This window comes from Oncorhynchus mykiss, chromosome 3 (genome assembly GCF_057628025.1).
Source record: "Oncorhynchus mykiss isolate SJ-2025 chromosome 3, ASM5762802v1, whole genome shotgun sequence".
Lineage (NCBI taxonomy): Eukaryota > Metazoa > Chordata > Actinopteri > Salmoniformes > Salmonidae > Oncorhynchus > Oncorhynchus mykiss.
The window spans coordinates 3997501-4000000 of NC_143024.1; the positions used below are offsets into that span (position 1 = coordinate 3997501).

The following is a 2500-nucleotide window of genomic DNA, read 5'->3' on the forward strand; positions in this document are numbered from 1 at the left end:
GGAGAGGTTCAGTGAGAGGTAGTCTACATACTGGGAGAGGGTCAGTGAGAGGTAGTCTACATACTGGGAGAGGTTCAGGGAGAGGTAGTCTACACACTGGGAGAGATAGTCTACATACTGGAGAGGTTCAGTGAGAGGTAGTCTACATACTGGAGAGATAGTCTACATACTGGGAGAGGTTCAGTGAGAGGTAGTCTACATACTGGGAGAGATAGTCTACATACTGGGAGAGGTTCAGTGAGAGGTAGTCTACATACTGGGAGAGATAGTCTACATACTGGGAGAGGTTCAGTGAGAGGTAGTCTACATACTGGGAGAGATAGTCTACATACTGGGAGAGGTTCAGTGAGAGGGAGTCTACATACTGGGAGAGGTTCAGTGAGAGGTAGTCTACATACTGGGAGAGGTTCAGTGAGAGGTAGTCTACATACTGGGAGAAGTTGTCTACATACTGGGAGAAGTAGTCTACATACTGGGAGAGGTTCAGTGAGAGGTAGTCTACTGCCCACCCAGGGTAGACTCTGACTGGTCTGGTCACATCACATTATAAACCAACCACAGCTCTGCAGGCTTAGTGGTTCGGTCAGCTGAAACTGTGTCGTCTTGCCTCTATTGACTGTGACTGTTGGTTAGTGTGGAGGTAGCGAGCTGAAACCGCGGGTAGCCATGGTAACAGCTACATTATGCAACAAATGAGTCTCTCTGTGTTCAGAAGTGGTGTCATCATAGGTCAGGGAACTGACTGATTCCCATGCACTATAACAAACCCGAATGAGCCCCAGGGGGTGATGGGTAATGCTGATCACATGACAGAGGTGGTACCTATGATGTCAGAGGTCTGGCCGGTCTGCATTCCAGTCTGTTTCAGGTGATGTTATTGTGGCTGTTTAACCTCATAACGTCTCTCTCCCTCTCCTGTTTTCCTCCCCCAGGCGAGCGTTGAACCTGGGCATCCTGCGCGACCCGGGGTCAGAGGTGGAGGACCGTCAGTACCAGCTGGATCTGCAGTCCATCAACATCGGTACCGCCCAATGGGAGCAGCTCAAACCAGAGAAGGAGGGGTCTAAGGGGGGCGTGTCCACCGAGACAGAGAGGAACTCACAGAACCCTGCCCTAGAATGGAACATGGCCAGCAGGTACACAACCAATCACGGCAGACTACTGGGTATAACTAACCAATCAGGACATACTACTGGGTATAACTAACCAATCAGGACAGACTACTGGGTATAACTAACCAATCAGGACAGACTACTGGGTATAACTAACCAATCAGGACATACTACTGGGTATAACTAACCAATCAGGACAGACTACTGGGTACAACTAACCAATCAGGACACACTACTGGGTACAACTAACCAATCAGGACAGACTACTGGGTATAACTAACCAATCAGGACACACTACTGGGTACAACTAACCAATCAGGACACACTACTGGGTACAACTAACCAATCAGGACACACTACAGGGTACAACTAACCAATCAGGACACACTACTGGGTACAACTAACCAATCAGGACAGACTACTGGGTACAACTATCCAATAAGGAAGTACCTAACCACATCTTAGTACCAAGGTGGCCAATCATATCTGCACCGGGCCAGTGTGGGTGCAGGGTTTTGTCCCAGCCAAGCAGAAACACATCTGATTCTACCAATCAGTAAATCTCCGAATCCGAGTGTTGTAAGTAGTAGGTAACAGGATGTGTTACGACTTGGTTGGCTGATCGCATCACATCCTGTCAGATGTTCAGCTGGTAGAGGGAGGTGCTCTGTGTGATCAAATGGTGAGGTTCAACAAGGCTCAGTGACCGACTGTGAGTCCCAAATAGGGCTCTGGTCTAATGTAGTGCACTACTGGGCCCGTAGGGCTCTGGTCTAATGTAGTGCACTACTGGGTCCATAGGGCTCTGGTCTAAGGTAGTGCACTACTGGGCCCATAGGGCTCTGGTCTAATGTAGTGCACTACTGGGCCCGTAGGGCTCTGGTCTAAGGTAGTGCACTACTGGGTCCATAGGGCTCTGGTCTAATGTAGTGCACTACTGGGCCCGTAGGGCTCTGGTCTAATGTAGTGCACTACTGGGTCCATAGGGCTCTGGTCTAATGTAGTGCACTACTGGGTCCATAGGGCTCTGGTCTAACGTAGTGCACTACTGGGCCCATAGGGCTCTGGTCTAATGTAGTGCACTACTGGGTCCATAGGGCTCTGGTCTAACGTAGTGCACTACTGGGCCCATAGGGCTCTGGTCTAATGTAGTGCACTACTGGGCCCATAGGGCTCTGGTCTAATGTAGTGCACTACTGGGCCCGTAGGGCTCTGGTCTAATGTAGTGCACTACTGGGTCCATAGGGCTCTGGTCTAATGTAGTGCACTACTGGGTCCATAGGGCTCTGGTCTAATGTAGTGCACTACTGGGCCCGTAGGGCTCTGGTCTAATGTAGTGCACTACTGGGCCCGTAGGGCTCTGGTCTAATGTAGTGCACTACTGGGTC

At 50.3% G+C, this 2500-nt stretch overlaps 1 protein-coding gene across 1 annotated transcript in view; it reads left to right on the forward strand.

The window, feature by feature from the left end:
• Positions 1 to 2500, forward strand: part of LOC149984267 (intermembrane lipid transfer protein VPS13B-like) — a 721339-nt gene that overhangs the window by 488270 nt on the left and 230569 nt on the right. Inside the window, 1 exon segment of the mRNA XM_090230526.1 lies at positions 933 to 1136. Coding sequence (XP_090086652.1) covers positions 933 to 1136 — 204 coding nt within the window.